Raw genomic sequence first — 25,051 nt, 5'->3', positions numbered from 1 at the left:
CAAAAAAAAAACAGTAAAACATGCTGTAAACAGGTGTGTGGTCATCCAGACTTTGTTATTCCATTTCTAGAGTGCAGGCAATGTAGATTTAGCATAATTCTTGAGGGCTCTAGGATTTTCGGAATGGTAAGTGAGCAGTGACTTCAACTTAAAGTCAGCAGCTGCATTAGACCCTAACAAGAGTCAGCTTGTCCCTTGAAGCTTTGAATCAGGCATTGACTTCTCTAGAGCTATCAAAGTCCTAGATGGCATTCCAATGGAAGAGTTTCACATACATTAAAAATCTCTTTAGTGTAGCCATCTCCTTGATCTCAGCTAGATCTTCCTGGATAACTTGTGGAAGCTTCTATATCAGCACTTGCTGCTTCACCTTGCACTTTTATGGTATGGAGATGGCTTCTTTCTTTAAAACTCATGAACCAACAACCTCTGCTGGCTTCCAGTTTTTTTTCCTACAGCTTCCTCACCTCTCTCAGCCTTCAAATAACTGAAGAAAGCCTATCTTTGGGTTAGGCTTTGACTTAAGGGTAATACTGTAGCTAATTTGATGTTCTGTCCAGACCACTAAAGCTTTCTTCATATCAGCAATAAAGCTGTTTCACTTACCATTCTTGTGTAGCACTTGTAATTTCCTTCAGGAACTTTACCTTTGTGTTCATAACTTGGCTATTTGGTGCAAGAAACCTCACTTTTGATCTGTCTCAGCTTTTGATATGCTTTACTTACTAAGCTTAGTCATTTCTGGCTTTTGGTTTAAAGTGAGACACTTGGCTGGGCATGGTGGCTCATGCCTGTAATCCCAGCACTTTGAGAGGCCAAGGTGAGAGGATTGCTTGAGGCCAGGAGCTCGAGACTAGCCTGGGCAGCATAGTGAGATCCTGTCTTTACAAAAAATAAAAAAGTTAGCTGGGCATGGTGGTACATGCATATAGTCCTCCCACCTATTTGGGAGGCTGAGGCAAGAGGATTTCTTGAGCCCAGTACTTTGAGGCTGCAGGGTTGCCACAAACCTTCAATTTGTAAAAACCCCAATATATGTGAAGTGCAATAAAATGAAGCACAGTAAAACGAGGTGTGTGTGTACCTAGGAGTAGAATTGCTGGGTCATATGGTAATTCTATGTTTAACTCTTGAAGAGCTGCCAAACTGTTTTACACAGCTGTTGTACCATTTTACATTCCCACCAGCAATGTAGGAGGGTTCCAATTTCTCCATGTCCTTGCCAACACTTGTTATTTTCCTCTCTTTTAATTATAGCCATCCTAGTGGGTGTGAAGTTTTATCTCATTGTGGTTTTTATTTGGATTTCCCAAAATGGCTAATGATATTGAGCATCTTTTAATGTTCTCGTTGGCGATTTGTTTATCTTCTTTGGATAAATGTCGCTTCGAGTCATTTGCCCATTTTAAACTTGGACTGAAGTTTTTGAGTTCTGAAAGTTATTTATATATTCTGGATACTAGACCCTTGTCAGATACATAGTTTGCAAATGTTTTCTTTCCTCCTGTAGATTTTCTTTTGACTTTCTTGAAGTCCTTTGATGCAAGAAAAGTTCTAAAAATTTGATGAAGTCCAATGTATCTTATTTTTGTTGTTGCTCATGCTTTTGGTATTATATTTAAGAATTCATTGCCAATTCCAAAGTAAGATTTACCCCATATTTTCTTCTGAAAGTTTTCTAGTTTTAGCTTTTAAATTGTTAATCCATTTTGAGTTAATTTTTATATATGGTGTGAGGTAGGGGGTCCAGCTTCATTTCGTTACATGTGGATATCCAGTTGTACCAGCAGCATTTGTTGAAGAGGCTTTTTTTCCCCCTACATTGAATGGTATTAGCACCCTTGTTGAAATCAGTTGACTATAGATGTATACGTTTATTTCTGTGCTCAAATTCTTTTCCACTGATACATGTCTATTCTCATGGCAAGTTGATAGCTTTTACCTGTGGTATATGGTAATATAGAGTATTGATTTTTCAAGCTTTGATTACATTGTAAACTTCTTTTCTTTTTACAAACTTATAGTGAATTTATTAAAGAAATTATTTCCTTTTAAAGTGTCAGGTTTATAAGAACAACAACAACAATAACACACAAACTTATTGGATTGTTTTATTTAAAACTTTTTGGTGTATTTTATAATTTCTCTGACTGCACATGGAATAGTGATGCCGATACATAGTGTATCAGTGTGCATTGTAATTGAATTTTCACTGTAAGTTAAATTTACCTTGAGCCTCTAAATAAAGAACTACTTATGTAAATTCATCCTGCTAAAAGATGTGATGGTGCCAGCTATAGAAGTACCAGAATAGGAACAGCTGTCTGTTGCAGATTTGGGCTAAGCATCACATCAAGAAGGAATCATATATCTGTAGTCTCTAGAGAAACAGTGCTTGGCACCTAACGGTTTTTTAACTTTAATCAGTACAACAAAAGTTGCAGTGCTTTAGGACCAGAATATGATATACCTTTTAAGTCTCTTTTAATCTATAATATCTTTCCCTTTTTTTTCTTGTAATAATTTATTTGCTAAATAAATTTTTTTTCCCTTTTGTTTCTTACAGTCTGGTTCTTGTTGATTGAATTCCTTTGGTGCAGTTTAGTATGTTCTTCTGTGTTCTGCATCTCCTGTAGATTGGCATTTGGATATAGCAGGGATCTAAAAAACATTTTTTCTTGTTGTTTTATGTTCACTTCATAGGTGATGTTTGTGTCTTCCACCAGGAGGCATATCATACCTGCTTATCTCTCTTTCTACTACATTAACTAAGTTTATTTTGATTCACTTTAGTTTTAACAATTCAAGGGTTTTTTAGAGAAGATGGCATAGAGCATAAGATAAGAGCTCTAGAGTACAGTAATCTGAATTCAGGCTTTGACTCTGGGCCTACCAGTTTTGGAATTTTGGAAAATCACTTCCCCTCTGTGTTAAGTTCCTTATCTGCTGGGGATGATTATGCCTACTCCTAGGATTGTTTAGAAGATTAAAGAGATCACATATGGAAAAGAACCTGGTACAGAGCCTGGCATGTAGCAAGTGGTCACTAAATGTTAACTGTTGTTGTTTTGTGAATTTAAAAATATTCTAAAATAATCTAAAGGATAGATTATCTTGATTATTCTAAAATCTAAAGGACAGATTATCTCAATTTGTAAGTGAGGAAATTAAAATTTGCATAACGATTGTTTTTTGGCTCACCTGGGTTTTTTTAGGGAAAAAGTAAGGAAATTATTCAACTGAGGTGAGTAGCTCTCCGTTGTCCCCATCAAAGTGAATAGTTACATTTAGTAACCACTCTTCATAAACTTAATTTCAAAAGTGATTTTTGTCAGTGCCTCGGATGTTGGTGTGTGTTCATTTTAATTGGCCTTATCTCATGTTGGCAAGTTGCCCCCTCATTGAACAGACTTACACCATAGCACGTTTTATGCTTGCAGTCCATGAGAAATACTTTTCTGTTTCATAGGGAGCTTACTGTTAATGTTTTTATTTTACAGTGTAATGTTCAAGCTCAGCAATGCCTTATGTGGATCGTCAGAATCGCATTTGTGGTTTTTTAGACATTGAAGAAAATGAAAACAGTGGGAAATTTCTTCGAAGGTACTTCATACTGGATACCAGAGAAGATAGTTTCGTGTGGTACATGGATAATCCACAGGTTCGTAAAGTCCCAAGGATTATCTTTTAAAAGCATAGAAAGTTGTATTTAAGTATTTAACATACTCTACAGGTTTTAGTATTTGTCTTCTTAAACAGTATATTTTTAGATTTATTTCTACTGACTGTCCTCTCTGCCCTGCATTCCTGACCTCTACTGTCTTGTTTGAGTTTCAGAAGGTGAAACTAAGTTTATTTGATAAAAATTAATGCTTTTGTATTTTTCCCTCGAGAGAGACATGCTCTCTGTGGTAGAAAATTAGGTTTTAGAAAATTAGATCTTGAGTCACAGAAAAAAATAACAATTGAAGCTGTCCCAAAAATCAGAAATACTGTTTTTGTAACATATATTTCAAACAACAGCTAAAATAAAGACCAGGGATAGATGATTTTCTTGCATTAAGGAGGCTTAATACCAGGGTCCCTTTAGTGAGATTAAATTTAGGTTTAAGATGCTGTATCTAGGATAGTGACTGCTATTTTTTAATAAATAAATGACTTAACCACATGATGCTCTTGCACATATATAGTCCTTTTATTTTGTGGTGTCAGATTTGAGTCAGTCATTGTAGTGCCATCCATGAACTGAAATGCATTTTGATTTTATTGTTGCCTTGCAAAACATAGGGGTAAATGTTGTAATTTAAAAATTAGAATCCCAGCCTTAAGATCTGTAAGAGGCCTGGGATTAGATATAATCTGTGAAGTAGTTTTAAACTTTCAACTTTCTCTACTTTTTTTTTTTTTTTGAGATGGATTCTCACTCTGTCACTCAGGCTGGAATGCAGTGGTACAATTTTGACTCACTGCAGCCTCTGCCTCCCGGGTTCAAGTGATTCTCATGCCTCAGCCTCCTGAGTAGCTGGGACTACAGGGGTGAGCCACCACGCCCGGCTAATTTTTTGTTATTTTTAGTAGAGATGGGGGTTTCGCCGTCTTGACCAGGCTGGTCTTGAATTCCTGACGTCAGGTGATCCTCCAGCCTCAGCCTCCCAAAGTGCTGGGGTTACAGGCATGAGCCACTGTGCCCGGCCTTTTGGAACTTTTTATCTTCAAATAAAAATTGGTATAAAAGTTAAAAATGGGGTTGTATGTTGCAAGGAAGGATGTGCAAAGCAAGGGATGAATCTCTAGCAGACTTCTAAGCTGATTTTTGTCCAGTAGGCTTCTCATGTGGGTGAGGAATGGAAGGTCTAGGGAAGAGCAGCAACTTATACAAGGTTCTGTTCTGTTTCACAGAGCAGGAACTAGGTCTCCTGATAAGTAGTCTAGTATTCTTCACTCTGTACTAATTTTAGATTAGACAAGATACAGATACACTAATGTGTGTGTGTTTATTTATGTAGAATTTGAGAGTTGTAAGGGACATCTCACCCATATGAGCCATTGCACGGTTCTGCCTATTTTCTCTCCCTGGTTTTTCTCTCTCATCACCAGGTCCGGTTGACATATGTATGGTTTCACCTGAATTTTACTTGAAACTCCTTGATTATTTTTCCATGTTCCTACGTAATAGATTCTTCTTGTCATTCTTCCTTTATCAGTACTACCCATTTAACAGAGCTAAAAGGAGTTAAGTACAAAATAGAATATATTTATTACCCTGAATAAAACATGGACTTGGAATTCAGAGGAAAGTTATACAGCTAGTAGAAAGAGTTGAAGTCTTCATGGAAGTGGTAACATTTGAAATTGACCTAGAAGTTTGGATATAATATTGGCTAAGAGATGGAAAAGTTGATTATTCCAGTGCTCAAAGAGTAGTGTGGGCAGAGATCAAAGCAAGAGAGCCTGTGGCAGGTTTAGAGACTAGATCACTTTGGCTATAGCACTCATCTAGGTTTGTACTCAGCTAGGTCTTGTCCGCATGAACTTTTGAAAGCCATATCTCTATGTTGGAATTAATGCATTGGCTTTTCTGGACATAGTGTCAATTTTTTTTTTAAGTTCAGAATTTAAATGTTTTTTAGTTTGTTCTTATTGAGTTTATGTCTTCTTTCCAACTTAGGAAATCTTGATTCTGTCAGCCAGTGTATTAGCCATTAGTAACAACTTGGTGTCACTTTTAAACGTAATAATCAAGACATAGCTACTCTTGAAAACTTTAGTAAAATGTCTTGCTAAGATTATTATATTATTTTCTTTATCAAGGTTATTATGATCAGTATAACCATGTTATTACATCTTGACATAAGCAATTAGATTGAACCATATGAAATTGCTAATGTACCTAATACACAAACATTTTGAATTACTAAAAAATGGCAATTTCGTATGGTTCAATCTAGTTGCTTATGTCAAAGTATAATAACATGGTGATACTGATCATAATAACCTTGGTAAAGAAAGAAAATTAGTTTGATTCGTCTGTTATCAGGGAGCCACTTCTTCCCCTGACCACTGCTTCCTTTTCCGCTAACCATGGGTTTAAAAATTCATTCTAGTGTTTATTAGGGATCATTTTGGGGTTTTCTGTGTTTTATCAAGGAGGTTGGTAATCATGGAGAATGAAATAATTAAGTTGCTGTACGAGGGAGTGCATTTGAAGAGATGTGAAAAAGTATTTGGCAAAATGAGTTCAGGAACTCATAATCAACAAATGGCCTATTTCCCTTTTTTTCTTAAGTGTTCTATTAGTTTGTTATTTCTTGTTCATTGTCAAGTAACAAATTTTGAATCTCTTTTTTTTCCAGTCAAACCTGATGGTAATCATACTAGTCCATAGAAACTGGGTATTTTGAATATTGCTTTTCTTTCAGCTACTTACATTTCTCTGTAGTGTCTACTATTACTGTGACACTTTATGTCATGCTTTGGTTTCTCATTTGTCTTCCTTCCACAAAGACTTAGAGCTCTATTCAGCAGTTAAAATAATAGGCTCATTAAAAACTGAAAAGAAATAAATTATTATCGTTGAATGGAAGGGTAACAGTTTTTGAAAAAATCACTTTGGTAGTAGTTAGAGATTCTTGAAGACATATTTACATTTCTTTTCCTTCCTTAAAGTTAAAAACCAAAAACCCATAAATATAAAACGTTATACATAAGAATACAAATAGCTTTTTAATGTTATACATTAATGAATTATAATTTTAATTTATATGCCTATTTACTATTTATTATTTATATTTGGAAGCTTGTACATAGTATATAGTTTAAAGCAGAACATAATTAATGGAATTTTACAACATATAGGTGTGTATGAAAGTTTTGAAAAAATCTGTCCGTGTCAACAGTAGGCAGTTCATGTTTGGGAATCTTAAGTCTTTGAAATATCTAGGCTTCCAGTTACCTCCTAATCATTCATTAGAACAAGCCCATAGATTTTTTTAAATTTTTAAGTACATTATTATAAAGTCAGTTGAATAGTTGATGCTTTCTGATCTCCAGCAGAAATAATTTTCAAAATTAACTAAATCTAATGTTTTCATTTTTACCTCTGAAATATTCTATCAGTCTTTTATCAGTCTTCTATCATATAAATGAAATTTATATTCTTTGTTTCTTTTCCCCAGATTCTTTTGTCTGGTTTTCCTACCTCCATCTTCCTCCTCTATAATCCATTCAGTTTATTATATAGTAATTAAAGCATAATTTTGATTCCAGATCTGCTCATAAGCCTTCTTTGTTGGCTTCAAATTCTCTACAATATAAATTCTTTGCTGCTTTGTTTTTTATTTAGGTCCTCTATGATTAGGTTCTCAGTTCAAGTTTTCAGACCACCATTTTGTACCACAGTCTTATAGGACACTACATCACAGCCCAACACAGCCACCCTCTCTTTCTAGTACAGAGCTGTGCACATTCAGTTGTTTGCCATAGTTTGTCCGTTTTCTCTTCTTGGAATATTCTCCCCTGCTTTTTGTGTTTCAAAATTTTCCTTAACCTCCAGCCTAAATGTTGTTCATTACTTCAGTCTTTCTGGATAACTTCAACCAGAGATGATTCTCCCTCTTCGTTTACCTTTAGCTCTTTTATGATGCAAACCATATCTAAAACTTAAGGGAAGAATGAAAATACTGTGTGTGAAAGTGCCTACATTCCCTGCATATGATGTAAAGAGAAGCGAACATTTTTTTTTTGGAAAAAAAAGTATCATTGTAGATTAATATGGTATAACAAACAGTAAACCGTTTAAATGGGGGGAAATGCAGTCCATTTTTGTCAAGAGATATTTGATAAAGAAATTTTAATAGAACAAAGTAATATGTATAGGCTTTTAAAGTATCTTACAATTATATTTGTTTTATGCCCCTAAATATTTCCCCCTTGCTTTCGGGAACAAAATCTGATCTTGTTTTTGGCTTTTTAAGCTCATGAGAAAGAGTATTGGTTTAGCTCCAGTGATAAAAATAGCCTTTTAGTCATAGAATGCATGATGATGGAAAAGAGTAGGATTCAGTTTTGTTATCCAAGCTATGGACTTGATTTCAGACCTAATAAAAACTTGAACAGAAGAAAAGTTCATTTGTAAAATGTGATATTAAAAATTGAGTTTTTTAACTTTTCAAAAGTACACATGGAACGTTATATTATAAAATGAATTCGTAATATTGGATATTAATTATATATTAATAATTTGTTTCTAGAACCTACCTTCTGGATCATCACGTGTTGGAGCCATTAAACTTACCTACATTTCAAAGGTAGTCTTTATACATTGTCTTATATTCGTGTGTGAATTAAAATCCTTGTGAATGAGAGTACGAATGGAAGCAGCAGTTTCCTTTCCATGTCCTTTAACAGTGATGTTCAGATTCCTATCATGCTGAAACAGTTTCTGATTACTATGTTTAGGAAATTCTTTAAATCGATACAATTATGAAGAATACGATTTTAACTTACAGGATGTGGCAAATTGCAAAAGTTAACATTAACTTTTATGATCAGGTATACCAACATCAGAAAGGGAGAAATCAGTGAAACAAATTCTATCCTGAGAAGGTCTGGAGGTTTTTCTAAATCTATATTATGTTTGTTTAGGCTGTTTCCAACTTTTAAATCCCATTGTCTTTGATACTTTGTTTTTTAATGTTTTATTTTGAGGAACATATGAACCATTTTCATGTTGAAAGGATGATTCTTCCCCCTCTTTTCACTTTGTCTCTTTTCATTTCTGTTTTCTTCTTTATTTGTTTTTCTGGTAATTTTGCAATACTATTTTTTTATTTTTAAAAATTTTGATTTTACGTTTGTCAGGTACCTTTTTTTCTTGTTTTCTTCTATTAATGTTTAGGGGACTAAAAGATGCTGAGGTGCTAGCACTGTGGATTTGTGTGTGTGTGTGTGTGTGTTTTTACATAAAAGCAATAAAAGCTTGTTGATTACTTACATATGAGATGCAAAAGGTAGCAACACAGTATTATTAGATAATATGGGTACTATTATGCATATACTGAGATCTGTTGGCAAAGGTAGATCACTTCAACAGAAGACAAATTTACAAATGTGCCTCTGTTTAGAAGATAGATGTTATATAAATAAAATACTTTATGTTAGTGTTACAACAGAGGTATTCATTCTCATTGACCAAAAAGAAAAGAAAAGAGCCCTTGGACAATAAAGATTACATATTTAAAAGGAAACATTTTTCTGTTAAAATCATGTTATGTAAATTTACATATGGCAAATATTATGTGGAAGCTCTTTCTTGAAATCAAGTATTAACTCAGTAAAGTGGGTAGGGTGACTGGCCAGCTGCTTTCCCCTCCTCCATTGCTCTTCTTTTAAAATATAACCTTTTTTTCTGTGCAGTTCTGTAACTTTCATCTTGTCCTCCCACTTCCTGAAGTTTAAATTGTGCAGTTTGTACTCTACTTTGGATGTACCACTTTTTTCCCAAACAAAATTTATTTCGAAAATTTATTTCTGGAACAAACTTTTGTGTGACTCAGAACTGTGAGTTTGTAGTCGGGATCAGTGAGGAATCCCAGACTTAGAATTCCTTTTGAAGGTACAAAACAGATGCTGCAATTACCAGTTCTGTCACTGGACAACAGCATGGCAATAGTTGTGAATGAGCTTCTGGGAGGTACTTTATTTAAAGGAATAGCAGCCACCAAATGCAGCTGGTTGCCTCATCTTCTAAAATGAACCATGAGCTGCATTTAATAAAGTGATCCCATTATCCTAGGGTATTCTCCTAGGAGCAAGAGAGGATCCAGCTCCATTTTGATCTCCTCATAGCAGATTAATGCCTTAATCTTAATTATTAAGATTAAGATTAATTCAGTTAAATGCCTGGATTTATGGACTTTAAATGCACAGTCTCCCCTTTACTCATCCCCATTTTTGCTTAAAAATCAGAGCTAATTTAGAACTACGTTATTTGGGAAGAATGCATAGTTCTTGTAGAATATTCTTTGAGGGTATTTTGAAAATTATGTTAAACTAAAAATACTTGTGTGTATGACATAAAGCCTAAAGGTTTACTTTCAGCTTCTCTCTGACATTTCTTTGAAGAGAAAACAAGTTTGTTCAAAGAAAATTTGGAAGTATTATTTGCAACCTCTTACAGTTGGGAACTGCATCCTATGTATTTAATTTGCTGTTCTTTTTCAGTTGTCTTTCATGTTTAATTTTAAGTCTGTTTACTAAATGTGTATGATTATTGGGGAATCATACATGTGGAAGTTTACATAGTATATATGGTTGGTTTTAGGATGATATGAAGAAGTGAGGAACCCGTCTCTATTTTTCTTTTTAGGTTAGCGATGCTACTAAGCTAAGGCCAAAGGCGGAGTTCTGTTTTGGTAAGTAGCCATGTTATATGTATTTTAAATTGACTGATATAATTGTATCATATTGTAAAAGAAAACTGTAGGAGAAAACCACACAAAACCTATGGCTGAATGAATTATTCTAAAGTGAATTCCCTTGTAACCGCTATATAGATAAGGAAATAACATTTTGCACTCGCCCTCCCCTAACCCCAAAGCATCTTTCCTGTGTGCCATCCTAGTTACAATCACCACCTTCTACCCATATGTAACTGTAATTTTGGCATTTATAATGATCACCTCCAGTGAGATTTCAGGTAATTTTAAACTTTCTGTGTCATGTTATTCTATATTAAACATATAATTAATTAAAAGGATTTGGTCTTTAGCTTGTGGGTGGTGAGAAATGTACAGTTTGGGATAGGAGTAGTTGAGGATATTGGATTAACTTACTCAGCAAATGTTTAGTATATGCCAGGCACTGTGCTTGGCAGTGGGGCAGTAAGATGAATAAGAAGCAGTTGCTGCCCTTAAGGCTGGTTGGCTTATAGATAAAAAATACCAGGCAATTATTATTGCAGTTGTCACAACCTGTAGATAAAGGGATATGCAATCTATTAAGCACAAAGGACCACCTTCAGATCTTTATTGGGGAGCTCGGGAGTCGGGGAGCCTCCCCAGAGGAGGAGATGCTTACACTGGTGGCCAACTAGCCTGCTGCTTATATCCTTTGGCACTGCAGAGAAAAGGCAGGAGGACCACATGCACAGAGGATTGTGGGGAGAAGAGCGTGGTGTCTCTGGAGCTGAACACTGAAGCTAGAGGGTATGATAAGTGGCCAGAGAGTAGAAAGGCAGGCAGAAGCCAGGCTGCTCTGTTTTGATGAGCAATAGGTTTTATTATTTTGAAAAAAGGAGAAGAGAAAGAGAGCATCTGAAAGCAGACATAAGGTGAAGGAGTTTTGTTTTGTTTTTTTTTTTTGGTATGGATAGGAAAGTTTTGATGTAGGTAGACTGGGTAAGTGGCCTCTGAACTACTGTACTTATGTAAGGTCCTGAGTTAGTGTGGTGGCAATGGGAAAAGGAGGAAGGGTGAAAAGAAGGAAAAGTGCAGGGGCTTGGTGAATATGGGGGAATTAGAGAGAAGAGAGAGGTAGCAGGGAAGTTTGCTTCAAGTAAAGAAATGGGAAGTCAGGGAGAGTTGGTTATATAAGGTAAAATGTTTGCTATGGAGTTGAAATGGTGGGGAACTTCCAAATGGAAATGTTCTGTTGATAGTAATTGAGGACTGGATGGAGCTTTAAGGTCAAGAATGGAGAAATTTGGGATCTGTTAAAAAGGGAGTGGTGGTTGAAGCTAGGAAAATTGATACCCTCTCAGAGTGTATGTTAGTGGACATTAGTGACTGAAGGAACAAATATTTGGAGTGGCCAACTAACATCAAAAGGGACTATTTCACATTAAAGTGAGAGATACTTTTGGGGGTAGAATTGAAGTTCTTTGCTCTCTTTTGCTTGAAAAGGACAGGTTTCTTTAGGCAGTAGTTAGAAATAGCATCTTGATGTGAGCAAGATGAAACGTGGCTGTCAAGGTAATCCTCTTACCTTGAAGATTAAATAGGAAGATTAAATTAAATGCTTTTATCTCACTATGAAGCTATTTTTTAAAGTTACATGTTTATTACTAATTATAATTTTGGTTACGAAGCAGGAAAATGTCTCAGAGCCTTGTAAATGAATCGGTATTGCATGTGAAATAACTGAGAACTTTGCATTTTAGAATGTATAATGCACATACTTTTGACAACCCTTTTTTTCTAAAATCTCAAACTTACAGAAATAGTAATATACAGTAACAGACTTGACATTCATAGTTATTGGAGTATTTAGAATGGGTGATTTTAGTTGGAATCAAAAATTAAGATTAGTCATTCATTGATCAGTCAATAGTTTATTAGTCCTCTACTGCTAGTGGGAGTAAAGATTCATGAAATGCTTACTTTCAGAGAGAGAAGCACTGTCTTCTAAATAGAACCACAACTTTCATTCAAAGTGGCAACATGTCTTCTCTCAAATTGTCCCAAACCAGTGAGAATAAGAAACATGCAAGCCATTTTTGATGGAGGGAGCAGAGTATCTGTAACTCTCAGTATGTAAAGTTGGAAAGTGGATAGAGGAATGGTAGATAATTTAGCAGAGTGGAGGAAGAGGCCAATGAAAAGCTCACCATTTAAGTGTTCTGCCTCACCCCAATTCTAGATAGGCTTAGGTATAGGAGATACATTTTCTGAGGAAGCAACAGTGAGGAAGAACCAAAAACAGGGACTTAGTTTGCATATCTATATCAGAAACAACCTCTGTTCCCTACCTCCATCTAGCTGGATCAGGCAGACACCCTTCCCCTGTTCCAGCAGGAAATGGGATGTGTGGTGTCTCCACAAATACAATCAGTGAGGCTATATATTTAGGGGCACTAGTCCCAGAGAACGAAAGGAATGAGGCATGAAAGTGAAAATAGGAAGATTAAATGAAAGTCTGCACAATCAGTGCAACCCCAACCCCAGAGCACTGGGCAGCCGGGTTTAGGTGAGTAAGATCTGAATACCCTAGAGAAAAGATCCGTAGATACTGACTGACATCTGGGCATTTCTACTAGAAGAGCTTGCCATAGTTGACTAGTGAGGTCCACAGTCAGCAGCCCTACAACAACCCAAGAGAGCTTTTCATCAGTCTTTTTAGCACTTTCTTTTAAAATATGAATAGACAGCCCAGGATTACTGAACATTTGATGAGAAAGGATTATCAAACAGGAGAAAGAACATGAGACAATGCAAAACTCACAAGAAAAAGGCAAAGAAATCTGAAAGTAGAACAAAGGTAAAGATAGATAATGGAAAAGAGATAAAAGCAATCAAAGAAGTCCAACATCTGATAGAGACTGAGAGGACAGAGGAAAGTACAGAATAGAGAAAACAGAATGGGGAAAATTGACAAAGAGTGTGATAAAATACCTTAGAACCTCTTGAACCAAAACCATATATTCATAACCAGTTGATCTCAGGTTGTGAGATGATTTTTGTTTGCAGTTAAGCTAATGTTTATGCTTCAAGTTTTATCCATTTTATGTATTCATTCTAATCATAAAGATTTGAAATGAAATACTCAAGTGGAAAAGGTAGGAAGGATACAAGCTTCTAGGGGTGCATTTATTATTTACAGTGAAACCTTTACTTTAGGGTTTTTATGGTAACTTAGCAGTATCAAAGTTTTTTTTTTTTAATTGTTCAAAGATTTTCTTTCCTTTTCTCCCTTCCCCACCAATATTGCTAATATACCACATTTCAGTCACTTGCTTTCCTTTTTCTTTTTTCTTTTGAGATGAAGCCTCCTCACTCTGTCCCCTGGAGTGCAGTGGTGTAATCTTGGCTCACTACAACCTTCACCTCCTGGGTTCAAGTGATTCTCCTGCCTTAGCCTCCCAAGTAGCTGGGATTACAGGTGCCTACCACCACGCCTGGCTAATTTTTGTATTTTGAGTAGAGACAGCGTTTCACCGTGTTGGCCAGGCTTGTCTCGAACTCCTGACCTCAAGTGATTTGCCTGCCTTGGCCTCCTAAAGTGCTGGGATTACAGGCGTGAGCCACTGCTTCCTGCTTTACATTTTTTATAGTGCTTCCTTACTCCTTAGAAATCTCCAGATGATGGCAGTGAAGAATATTCTGTACCAAGCACTGTGTTAGTTTCTTTACATATAAGATCGTCACCTCTTAAGGAGGTGGAATGAGTGGCATTCCCATTTCACAGATGAGGAGTATCAGGCTCAGAGAAATTAAGTAATGTTTGAAAGATGGTATTGCTTGTAAGTGCATAAGCTAGTCAGGTTGGACTGATTCCAGGCTGATTTTTTTTCTAGATCATACCTATATATCTACATCTTGTCATGAAGTAATTCTTAAAGTCCATGAGATTTTATTCAGATTGCAAGGTATACTAGGAGTCTTTTTTTAGATATATATTTACATCTCTTCCTTCCCTTAAAAGAGATCCTTATATAAATATTATTTATTCAGAAGTATATGTATTAAGCATTTACTGTGTACCAAGTATAGTATATTAATAAGTGCACAGATTTTTAAAATCTTCAGATGTTCTGGGCAGATGCCCAAAATAACATTGAGGGGAAGAAGCCATTATGAATGAGGAGGGCTCTGCTTCAGCCTAAGCTGAAAAAAAAAAAAGAGTATAAAAGGAAGCCTTACTGATGGCTAGAAATTACAAGCAAAAGTTATTTATTGATAGGTATAGCATCCTAGTGAATTATGGATTTATCTTAATATATATTTATGGCAATTATAACTTTTCCAGTCTCTAGAAAGATATACAAGAACAGATTTCCAGTGTGTTAAATTTCTTTTAAGGTTATAGACTGGTTGTTTTGTAGTGCTTTGCAAGATAGGCTTTGACTTCCTTTCTAAGACCTTCATCTCAATTCAAGGAAGCTGTAGTTTAGAGTGTCTTGGTCTCAGTCCCAATTTCAAAATCTTGTGTGTTTTCCTTGAGAGTTTGTATTTCCCCTTCTCTTAGCCACATTCAACTGTGTGCTAGTATATCTTTTAAAATTTTGGTGGAGATGTTTTGAAGTTATTTTTATGTTTGAACAATTGCAACAGTATAACTATTCAGATACTTAGCTCCTGGAATAATATTTATGCTTTTAAAAATAAATGCACGTGGTGTATAATACATAGCTTTAATTCAAGAGTGGACTGTGATGGTTTATAGACAACTGTATTTGCACATGTGCTTTGCTTTATAAAAGTACATAGTCCCTAAAGGGGTATATATAAACTAAATTGCATAAAAGTTCCAAATGTATTGAGATTCAAAATATAAAGGAAATTCATAAGGTTTAGAAAAATAAATCTTAAGTTAGGGAGATTTTCTAGATGATATGAAATCTGGATACATTTATAGAAAAGATCCATAGTATATTTCTGTATGATCAAAAATACTGTGAAAGTAAAATAAAACTCACACTGGGAAAAGTATTGGTAATAAAGCAGAAAAGATTAATATATGTTTCTATAAATTAATAATGAACAATTCAGGAGAAATGTGGGTAAAGACAGTAAACAAAACTCACAAAATAAATGCAAATGCTTAATAAACTTATAAAACTAATTTATCTCAATAACCAAAGAAATTAAAATTTGATAAGGTATTTACCTTATTTACCAAATTATTTACCAATAGGTTGTTAAAGAGTATTAGGAAAACACCACACTAGGTATTTCAAACCCAAGGGATTTGTTACAGGGAATTGGTTACCCAAATCTTGGAAGACTGAAAGAATGCGAAGGGAATGCTGAAGTAACCCAGAAATTAGAAAATACATGAAGTAACTACTACTCTAGGAGGGCTAGAGAGACAAAAGGGGAGAGACAGTAGTATTACTATAACCTAGGGCAGTGGAGTAGGAGCTACCATGGAGCTATTGGTATCCAAGGGGACTCTGCAAGGCTGGCGTAGGGGGCAGGAAAAGGCCCCTAATAGTAGCTAGTTGTGTGCTGCTGTTGGAGAGAGGTCAACAACAGCAGGAATCAAGGAGAGTCTCCTCTTTCCTTCTCCCCTCTCCCACTTTACAGTCTCTCATCAGTACCTCCCATTGGCAGAGAATGGCCTCAGATAGGGTCTAGGAAATATTGTTTGCAGACTGCCAGCCCCAATGCCACAGAGCCTTTGAAAATTAGAAACTAGAGGTATCCACAGGTGCTAATAACCAGTTCTGGTGACGGGTATTCAATGAAATAAACCTTGCGTATGTGGTTGATAGGAATGTGAAGGGATTCAACTTTGTGGGAAGATGATTTGGAAATGCCTATAAAAAGTTTAAACGTCAGCTGTCTTTGACCCAGCCAATCGATGTCAAGAAATTTATCCTCCAGAAATGCTAGCCAAGTGTGGAGAAATATATGTGTGTGATGTTTCATTGTAATATTTTATATAATTTCAAAAACCGGAAGTAGCCCAAGCGTCTATCATTAGGGGATTGACTAAATGTATTGTGGTGTATCCATTTGATAAAAAACATGGCCATAACAAAATAAGAGAGTTTTACCTGTGTTATTGTGTGCTAAAAGCTATATTATATGTGGTCTGATATATTTCATCAAATCCACGAGAGTCATGGTGTTGAACCTAGCGAGGTTTTTCAGCTATTGCAAACATAAATTTACAAGTAATAAGTACGGTATTTGGTGTGTTATTTTTTTCTGTCAACAGTTATGAATGCAGGAATGAGGAAGTACTTCCTACAAGCCAATGATCAGCAGGACCTGGTGGAATGGGTAAATGTGTTAAACAAAGCTATAAAAATTACAGTAAGTATATGTATTTTTTTGAAAACTGTTCGATGTCTGGAATTAATCTTTTCATTTTGAAGATACACCTACCAAATGTTCCCAGCTTACCAACAGGTTTCATACTCAAGCTTTGTTTAAAAGACAGGTGTTCAGAATGTGAATATGTTTTCTTGTACTTGGTGACTGTTGGTCCTTTAATCAGCCCATGGTTGCCTTTTTAACTTATGAACCTAATAAAGAGATATATTACTGCAGATCTTAATCACTTCTTACAATGTTTCTAGGAGAATATGTGCTTAGCACGTAGAGTTCTACCGGGAGGATATATTTTTTTCTTCTAGTGTAGTGTGAGAGATTTCCTGCCACCTACCTGGGGAATAGGCACTTCTCTCTTCTAAGCCCTGACTGGGGATTGGGGTCAGAGAGGGAAAGAGTTGAAAACAGGAGCAGGACAAGGGGAGATGAAGGCTGAAAAATGAGGGATAGGGATAGGGATAGTGTCTGAAGGGTTGTGGCAACCAGAGGGTCCTGCCCCATGTGACCCTTGAGAAGTTTTTCTCAGGCTCTAAACTTCTTCGTATGTCCGATTTTTTTCCTTGCGTTCCAGGGCTTGATACCTTTCCCATGCTACAATTTCTTGCTTGTAATGTGTGCTTCTCTTCTTTTTTGGTTTTCTGATGAATATTTATTGATTATTTACACTGTGCCAGATCTTAGACTGAAGGTTTTACTTAAATGAACTGGAAAAGTGAGACCTAGAAAGATTAATCTACCAGTTTTATAGCTAGTAGATTATGGAGCTGGAAGTCCAGTCCAGTTTGTTGGACTCTGGAGCCTGAACTCTGAAGTGCAGTGCCTTACTGCTTCCTGAACAAAAACAGCCCCTGTCTCCTTACTCTTTTGTTCCTAAAACCAAAAACCTTTACTGAGAGAGTTTGCTAGTGATGGTGAGCAGCAAGTAGATATGTACCTTGCCTCACCTTTCCCTTTACACTTTTGTAGAAAAATACATAGTAGACCTGCATGGAATATGTTGGGAAGGAGTTCTTGTGTTGTGAGATTTGTGTCAATTGCGTTTTTGGTTTTTTTTTAATAAAGTGCAATTATTTACTGACCCTAAGTGACGTATTCTCAAAGAATATGTGCCCTGAAAGTCAGCGTATGTTAGTCACTTGTTAGTTTTAATCTAAAATGAATAATTTCATATTTATATCACAACACAATAAAGAGTCAGTGTAGTTAAAGCTGTTCCCAGAGTTAAGTCGAATTTTTTTTTTGTTTTGCACTAGAACAGCTTGTTACCACATGACAGAAAACGCCTACGCACTGCATCTGATCTGTACATGAAGCAGAAGTTATTTTAGGTTTGTGCAGTTTTAGGAAAGCAATTTTTTAACCTGATTCAGACATACATATTCTTAAAAACTTTTAGCTAATCATTTTAACTCTTTTAATTAATATTCCCTGCTGAAAAATTTCTTTAGAAAGATAGTATCTCGTAACTTTACTAAATTCATGTTTTACAATTTGCAGTAACAAGCAGCACTGGTTTCTTAGTGCTTTAAGAGAAAAAGCAGTGAATTGTCTCAGGCTTTTTACCATTTTGGGGGGTCTTAAATTGCTATGTTTAATTTATCAGTGGTATGAAACAGTCTTATACAAATGACACTGGTAAACTTTTTATCATGAAGGAAAAACAGATTAGAAATTCTAAATAGAATTCTTAAAAATACTTTTAAGTAGCTTTTGTGGTCTTGCAACTTTATTTTACATGTTGAAATTTTTATAGTTTTTAAGAAATTTGGTAAATGATTTTAATGTTTTTATAATTCACATTTGGAAAATATAAATACATATAAGATTTAGAAATCCTTATTACTATAGTGATTAATAAAGTGGTTATAACTGCATTAAAGTGAGTATAGAATTGATAGCACTTATTAAAAATAAACTTTAGATAGACACACATTTAACTCAGGATAGCAATGAAATAATTTCCCATGCTTTAATAAGATATGCTTTATGTTAATTTTATTCCTTAAAAATCTTACCAGTTTTATGTGCATTTTATATATTAAGTGTATTAAAGTGTGGAATCTAATTTGTTATATTTTCCTATGAACATTGCTGATGATTTACATGTAGATTATTTGAAAACTTAAAATGTACATTTTGATATATGTACTTAATACATAAATCTTTCTATGGAATCACTCTCATTTTGGTGAACTGTGTAATTTAGTGGTCTTTTAGTGGTCTGCTAAGTACTGTGTGATAAGTAAATTTTAAAATTTTAGAAATCTGAAATTAGAGTTTGGAAATGTGTGGTTTCAAAATAGAGGTGGTTAGAGGGCAATGGGTAAGGGAATGATGATTTTTAAGCTATTTCCTAATTATAATATATTGCCATTTTAATCCTTTATCCTCCAACTCTGTGACTTTCCTTACTTTTCTTAAGTCTAGATGGGTGCCACTTGAAATTCTTTACCCTTTACAGTTGCTTTTCAACTTATGGTGGGGTTACATCCTTATAAACCCATTGTAAGTCAAAAACACAAGTTGGAAATCTATTTAGTACCCCAACAAACCCACTATAAAGTTGAAAAATTGTTAGTTGAACCATTGTAAATCCTGGACCATCTGTATTACACACGCACAAAAAGGAAAAGAGCAACAGTGGGAGAATCATCCCTGAAGGGGAAGTATCAGTGACTGGAGTGAGGAAAATCAGATTTTAAAGTATGCTTTCCACTGTTCATTTATAGTAATAACAACATAAATACGGTGATTTCTGTTTCCTTATTGATTATTAAGGAATGTCTAAGATATATATGGTTTATTCCTGAACAGAGAGCCACTGTTTTTAAACATGTCTTTTTTAAAATTTAAAAATAAATATTCGATTTGAATCTAAAAATTAGTCCTTTGAATTTGTGGCAGAAACTCCACAAGTTTGGTGTATTTTTAATAGAAACTGGAAACAAGTAGATGTAGAATTCTCAGAAAGATTGTAAGACACGGGAGTTTGTGTCTGCACTAAGGATTTTTATTCTCAGTGAAGTGAATTGAACATTATCGCTATTTCTTTCTTTCTTTCTTTCCTCCTTTTTTTTTTTTTTTTTTTGAGATGGAGTGTCCCTCTGTTGCCCAGGCTGGAGTACAGTGGTGCTATCCTAGCTCGCTGCAGCCTCCGCCTCTGGGGTTCTAAGTGATTCTTGCGCCTCAGCCTCCTGAGTAGCTGGGATTACAGGTGTGCGCCACCACACCCGGCTAATTTTTGTATTTTTAGTAGAGACTGGATTTCGTCATGTTGTCCAGGTTGGTTTTAAAACTCCTGGCCTTGAATGATCCACCCAGCTCGGCCTCCCAAAGTGCTGGGATTACAGGCGTGAGCCACTGCACCTAGCCCAACATTACATTATCATTCAGTGAATTGAATATCAACTTTCCTCTTAACTTTTGAGAAACCTGCAGCGTTTTTATGTATTTCACGCATAAATACTTAAATCTGTTTTGTTCATCTCTTTATTCTCTAGTTATTTTTACCTTTTCTTTTCCTACTATTAGAATTTCCTACTACTAGGATCACATGGAAATGCCTGCCAAGAATACATTCAGATCTCCTACACAAAATGCAGGGACGTAAAAAGATAGAAAGCCAAGGAAAGGGAGAAAGGCAGTAGACAAAGAAACCAAGTGGATTCAGTGTCTGATATATGCCAACTGCCCAGTGGAATCACTTTTCTCATTTACATTGGACAGTTGGGTGGTTTGGGGTAGGGTTGTATCCTGAAAATGTCTATCTTAATGGCTGAATGTAGACCATGTTTTCTAGTGGTACCTATCGTTTTTAAAGGAGTTATCCATATTCATGGATATTTTGCTTGAACTTTTCTTGTTCTTAGGGAATAAGATGATTAAAGTTAGATAATTTTTATAGTAAAATGCAGTTCTAAGTTAACTATTAGCGTTTGATTTTATTATAATGACAAATTAGAAGCAGTGAGCTTAACAGCATGAGCAAGGACTTTTAATATACTGTAATTTAAGAAAAATGGAAAAACCAATATAAATTTCAGTATTTTAAAAATGATTTTAAAGGTTTTTCTTAATAATTCCGATGTCTGAGTAAACTTCTTGAGAGAATAACGGCTGGTTTTCTTATAGGTCACCTCTTAGCAGCACCTCTCATCTAATCTAGTTGAATAGATTGTTTTCTCTCTGGCTTCAAGTTCTCTTAATGCTGTTTTCTGTTCTCAGTGAGATAACCAGGCCATATTTTCTCTGCCAGAATAATTGAAATATATGATGCTATTTATTAGAAAATATAATGGGCTTCCCTAGCAAATCGTTCCAGGGTATACTATCCTAATTTTATTTGACAAGGAAAGTTATCTTCATTATTTTATTGCCTTTAAAAAGCACTCCAAAATGTGCACATTCTTAGAAGCATTCAAGAGGTATTCAGGATTCTCTTCTCTTTCCTGTTTTCTCTCTCTTGTTTCTGCGGATGAGGGCATTGTAGTATGAATATGAACCAGAAGCTGGAGGGTTGGGCTTAAGGCCTGAGAGAAACCACTTCAAGGGCGGCAGGTGGGGAAGGAAGGGAGAGGGAGTTTTATCTAAGAGACAAGTCATTTATTATATCCATAAATTACATTTGTGTGGATTGGGATTTACTGTAGCTCAGCGTCCTTTCATATACACATGGACCATGTTTGCTAAATATTTTGCAAAATGCTGCTTTGCAAATCCTTATCTGCATTGTATACCCTCTTTTCTACAAATCGGGTGGGAGTAGCATCGTATAGAAGGAGAGCACAGGTTTTAGAGAGTGTTTCTCAATGCGGTTTCTGAAACTCCTGCCTCAAAAATGTCTGGTGTTCTTGCTTAAAGTGCAAGTTTTTGGGCTGCAGTATAGATTTGTGGAGTCAGTTTCTGGGTTCGAAGCAGGGGAATGTGAAGTTTTAAATAATCTTCCTGGGTGATACCTTATGCACTCTAAAGTTTGAGAAACCACACTGCTTTGGAATCACACTAGTAAATGGTTTGAGCCTTTGAATACAATGTGAATGGTGTCCTGTAGTTCTACCAGTACTCTATTAACAGGAATTAGCTATATGACAAGCAAACTAAGTTAAATATTTCTACACCACTACTTCTGTGATTGTCAGTAGTATTTGTCATAGTGTTTCTGAAAGACTGCAAGGTTCCAAATGCCCTTTAAATCATTGGAGACAGACTAAATCATGTTCAACATCATAATTGATGCTAAGCAGATTTGATTACATTTTATTCACAGCCTAAAAAATGTATAATTTAAATACAGACTACGTGCTTAACAGTCTACAGATAGAAATGATTAACTCAGTATCTTATTTACTGAGTAGATCACATAAGAAAAGCTAAAATATATGTTAAAAATTTGTGATACCTTTGATTTTTTCATCCACTTTAGTGAGGTGTTAATAGGAGATTCTGCTGTTACCACAGTCATTGTTTTCCTGTACTTGTGAATGATTTATCATTGTTCCAAGTATTGGAATTCCTTCTTTAAATTTCTAATGAAAAGTTTTGTTTTGAAACTTCTGATGTGTTTTTTTTTTTTTTGAGATGGAGTCTCACTCTGTCACCCAGGCTGGAGTGCAGTGGCCATATCTCAGCTCACTGCAAGCTCCGCCTCCCGGGTTTACGCCATTCTCCTGCCTCAGCCTCCCGAGTAGCTGGGACTACAGGCGCCCGCCACCTCGCCCTTCTAGTTTTTTGTATTTTTTAGTAGAGACGGGGTTTCACCGGGTTAGCCAGGATTCTGATGTGTTTTAAGAATTTTGCTATTTTTCCTGCTGACGTTGGATTCATCCATTGAGTCTTTCAGCATTTATTGAATACACTATGGTTTTGGTAATAGTCTCTGTCTTGAAGTCAGGAAAGACTGAATATGCCACAATCCCAGAATCATGGGTAGGAATGGAGAAAGGGAAGAAAACAGCAAAGAGCTGTAAACCAATAGTAAGTGTGCCAGTAAACAGGGTCTAGAGCACAGCAGTTGGGCTTGGCAGAATTACACACACTTGGCTAGAATGTATTATAGTCAGGACCTAAACCTATATTCCCTAATGCCCCTGAGCCTATTTCCTTATCTCTTAGGTGGGGGTAGAGCCCCTATGCATAGGGTAGACAGGAGTAGTAAAGGAGAAAAATGTATGAAATAGTACCTGCCCGAGTAAGCACTCATTAAGTGATAGCTATATTATAAAGAATTATTCTAACAGAAAAATTAGTGTGATAACTTAAAGGAGTACATATATGGACTGTAAATAATTTTTATATGTATTTGTCAACTATATACAAACAGACGATTAATTAGAAATTCTGTGAGAAAATAGGTTCACATGTATAATGCTGGTTGCAAAATGATTCATTTTATTTACTATTTCAGGTACCAAAGCAGTCAGACTCACAGCCTAATTCTGATAACCTAAGTCGCCATGGTGAATGTGGGAAAAAGCAAGTGTCTTACAGAACTGATATTGTTGGTGGCGTACCCATCATTACTCCCACTCAGGTAATTAGGTAACTCTTCTATTGCGTGAGGGTCTAATTACTGTATATTGATTTTTATATTATTAAAACTAAAACAGGGCATCTTTGCTGAATTAGTATAATATTCAATTACTATAAATATTTTTGTTTATTTCAAAAGTATTTACTATAAAAAATTTGGAAATTACATAACGTTTAACACTTTATCATGATTTCTCTGAGCCTTTCTTTGGTGTACTTTTCACCTCAGAAATGGAGATACGAGTTGTATATTACACTTTGTAAACAGATTTTTTCACTTACATCATGAACATTTTCCAAGTCATCAGAAATCCTTTTACATCATTTTTAATGAGCGCATAGTAGTTCTTCCATGGATTTACCATAAATTATAAATCCTCTATTGGACAAATAGAGTTCCTTTTCCTTTTTGTTTCTTTTACTTTTATAAACAATGCTATGATGAATATTCTTAAAGGAGAAATTCCTAGAAATAAAATTGCTGAGACAAGAGTTTGCAAGTAGTAATTTTTAAAATCTACTTTTTCTACAACCTGGCCTAAGTGAGCTAAACAGAGGACTGGGATTTTAACTCAATTATATTTCAGAAGTAACCGTATGCTAAATTAAGTCTTTATTTGAGTTTTAGGAAAAATAAAATTTATGAACAATTTTTTTTTTTTTGAGATGGAGTCTGGCTCTGTCGCCCAGGCTGGAGTGCAGTGGCCAGATCTCAGCTCACTGCAAGCCCCGCCTCCCGGGTTCACGCCATTCTCCTGCCTCAGCCTCCCGAGTAGCTGGGACTACAGGCGCCCGCCACCTCGCCCAGCTAATTTTTTTTTTTTTTTGTATTTTAGTAGAGACGGGGTTTCACCATGTTAGCCAGGATGGTCTCGATCTCCTGACCTCGTGATCCGCCCATCTCGGCCTCCCAAAGTGCTGGGATTACAGGCTTGAGCCACTGCGCCCGGCCTTATGAACAATTTTTGATGAAATTAAAACTCTTGTCTGGGCTTAAATTTCTTGTTTTGCTGTTGAAAAGGATGAATTTGTAATGGCTACTAAGTTACTGGTAGTTGAGAAAGCAATAATTTTAAAGTAATCAATTGGTATTACCAAGCTTGGGTATTTTCATTACCAGTGTGCCTTTTGAACTTAAAATAAGACTTTGACACTTTATAAATCTTTTAAGTCAAATTGTATTATACCCCACAGTTTTCAGGTCTTTTGCTATGGGAGGGTGATTAGTGGGATTAGAAATCTTACAACATTAATTAATTAATTAACTATTGGGTGCTTTATGCTTGGCAAAAGGGTATGTTAATGAAGAAAATTGACAAAATGAACAAAATATGACAGCTCTATGCTGTCATAGAGCCTACATTTTTCACCAAAGTTGGATTAAAAAATGAACTAGAATTGTGTGTTTACTTTTTCCAAAAGTAATGATTTTAAACTATTAACCTTCTGGTTACTATGTAGCTAGATTAAACTGCTTTCACTGGTATTATGACCTATGTTGACATAAGGGGTAAGACTATTTTCCTGTAGTTGTGTTAAGATATTGTATTAGTTAGTATCTGTGGCTGTTTTAATTTTATCTGGAGTTAAGATTTTGTTGCATTGTAATTTTGGTATAGATATTTCAGTCATTTCTAGGATTTAATGGGGGGGTGTAATTTTAAAACTCTCAAAGAAGTTTATTGCATCATTTATTTTGTAGTATAGTTTTAAAAATTATGAAATAATATATATCTATTGTAAAAGGC

General features: G+C 35.4%; 1 protein-coding gene across 1 annotated transcript in view; it reads left to right on the top strand.

Annotated features, from left to right (window-relative positions):
* Positions 1-25,051, top strand: part of PLEKHA1 (pleckstrin homology domain containing, family A (phosphoinositide binding specific) member 1) — a 56,469-nt gene that overhangs the window by 13,486 nt on the left and 17,932 nt on the right. The window contains exons 2-7 of the mRNA XM_012001059.1: positions 2,567-2,632; positions 3,501-3,661; positions 8,250-8,306; positions 10,367-10,412; positions 16,660-16,724; positions 23,179-23,304. Of these exons, the coding sequence (XP_011856449.1) occupies positions 3,521-3,661; positions 8,250-8,306; positions 10,367-10,412; positions 16,660-16,724; positions 23,179-23,304 (435 nt within the window). The 5' untranslated portion in view covers positions 2,567-2,632; positions 3,501-3,520. The remainder of the gene's footprint in view (positions 1-2,566; positions 2,633-3,500; positions 3,662-8,249; positions 8,307-10,366; positions 10,413-16,659; positions 16,725-23,178; positions 23,305-25,051) is intronic.

The sequence above is a fragment of the Mandrillus leucophaeus genome, unplaced genomic scaffold (genome assembly GCF_000951045.1).
Source record: "Mandrillus leucophaeus isolate KB7577 unplaced genomic scaffold, Mleu.le_1.0 Scaffold65, whole genome shotgun sequence".
NCBI classification, from domain to species: domain Eukaryota; kingdom Metazoa; phylum Chordata; class Mammalia; order Primates; family Cercopithecidae; genus Mandrillus; species Mandrillus leucophaeus.
The sequence above is the reverse complement of the archived record's forward strand: the minus strand, read 5'-3'. Positions and strand labels throughout refer to the sequence as shown.